Source organism: Bison bison, unplaced genomic scaffold, assembly GCF_000754665.1.
Source record: "Bison bison bison isolate TAMUID 2011002044 unplaced genomic scaffold, Bison_UMD1.0 scf7180017864367, whole genome shotgun sequence".
Lineage (NCBI taxonomy): Eukaryota > Metazoa > Chordata > Mammalia > Artiodactyla > Bovidae > Bison > Bison bison.
Window position 1 is genome coordinate 6,414,504 of NW_011494939.1, and position 972 is coordinate 6,415,475.

General features: G+C 35.7%; 1 protein-coding gene across 1 annotated transcript in view; it reads right to left on the reverse strand.

Moving 5' to 3' along the window:
* Positions 1-557: 557 nt before the first annotated feature.
* The window catches only part of LOC105000052, a 33,087-nt gene continuing 32,672 nt past the window's right edge, over positions 558-972 (reverse strand). The window contains exon 7 of the mRNA XM_010855717.1: positions 558-972. This exon is cut by the window's right edge and continues 21 nt beyond it. Within this exon, the coding sequence (XP_010854019.1) occupies positions 558-972 (415 nt within the window).

A 972-nucleotide genomic window follows, 5' to 3' on the forward strand; every position in this document is an offset into this window, starting at 1 on the left:
TTTTTTTTTTTTAAGAAGTTGAATATTTTATTATTAAATTGTTTATTCTTCTGCAAGTCTGTTGCTTCACTATATAAAAATAGCACCAGCAAACACAGCAAAATTAAGCAAACACAGCAAAATTAAGATAGTAATATTCTTCATTGGACACTATACAACTAACAAACTTTCCTCCACTGGCAGTTATTTCTAGTGGGAAGATAATTTTGACCCAAATCCAAGGATAGCTGTAAGCAAGTTACAATGTCATATAAGGTTTAAGATAACCATGTTATCCTTGAATTACATAATTTTTATAATCAGTTTTACCAGAGATAATTCCAGGAATTCTGAATATTGTAACTGGAGCCTAGCCTAAAAATCACAGGATGCTGTGGAAAAGATGCACACTGTTTATCTGAAGTCAGTAGAAAGTTAAGGGGTATTTTCTTCAGGAAACATTGTTAGAAGTAGCTTCTTTTGCTAAAAGTTGCTTTTTAAATATCTATCCACCACTAATTTAAGACAACTATGATAGATTTAATTGTTTCAAAGTAGTTTATGTTGGGGTTCCATTTTCACTCCTCAATAGACCTTATGTATTTCTCATATGCTTCTTTACTCATTAGTTCATCTAGTTCTGAAGGGTTACTGAATATCATCTTGATCAGCCAACCATCTTCATAACAAGACTTGTTGACAAGTCCTGGATTTTCTGCTAGAGCTTTATTAATTTTAGTTACTTCTCCTGATAGAGGAGAATAGAGTTCACTAGCAGCTTTCACACTTTCCAAAGCACCGAACTCCTCTTGTTTGTTCAACTTTGTCCCAACTTCAGGCAGACTACAGTAAACAACATCTCTCAAAGCTTCCTGTGCAAAACTGCTGATTCCCACTGTTGCAACACCGTTTTCTGTTGTTACCCATTCGTGTTTTTTTGTGAATTTCCGCACCGACAGCAGAGTAGGGCCGGTGCACAGCGCCCGGACGGCA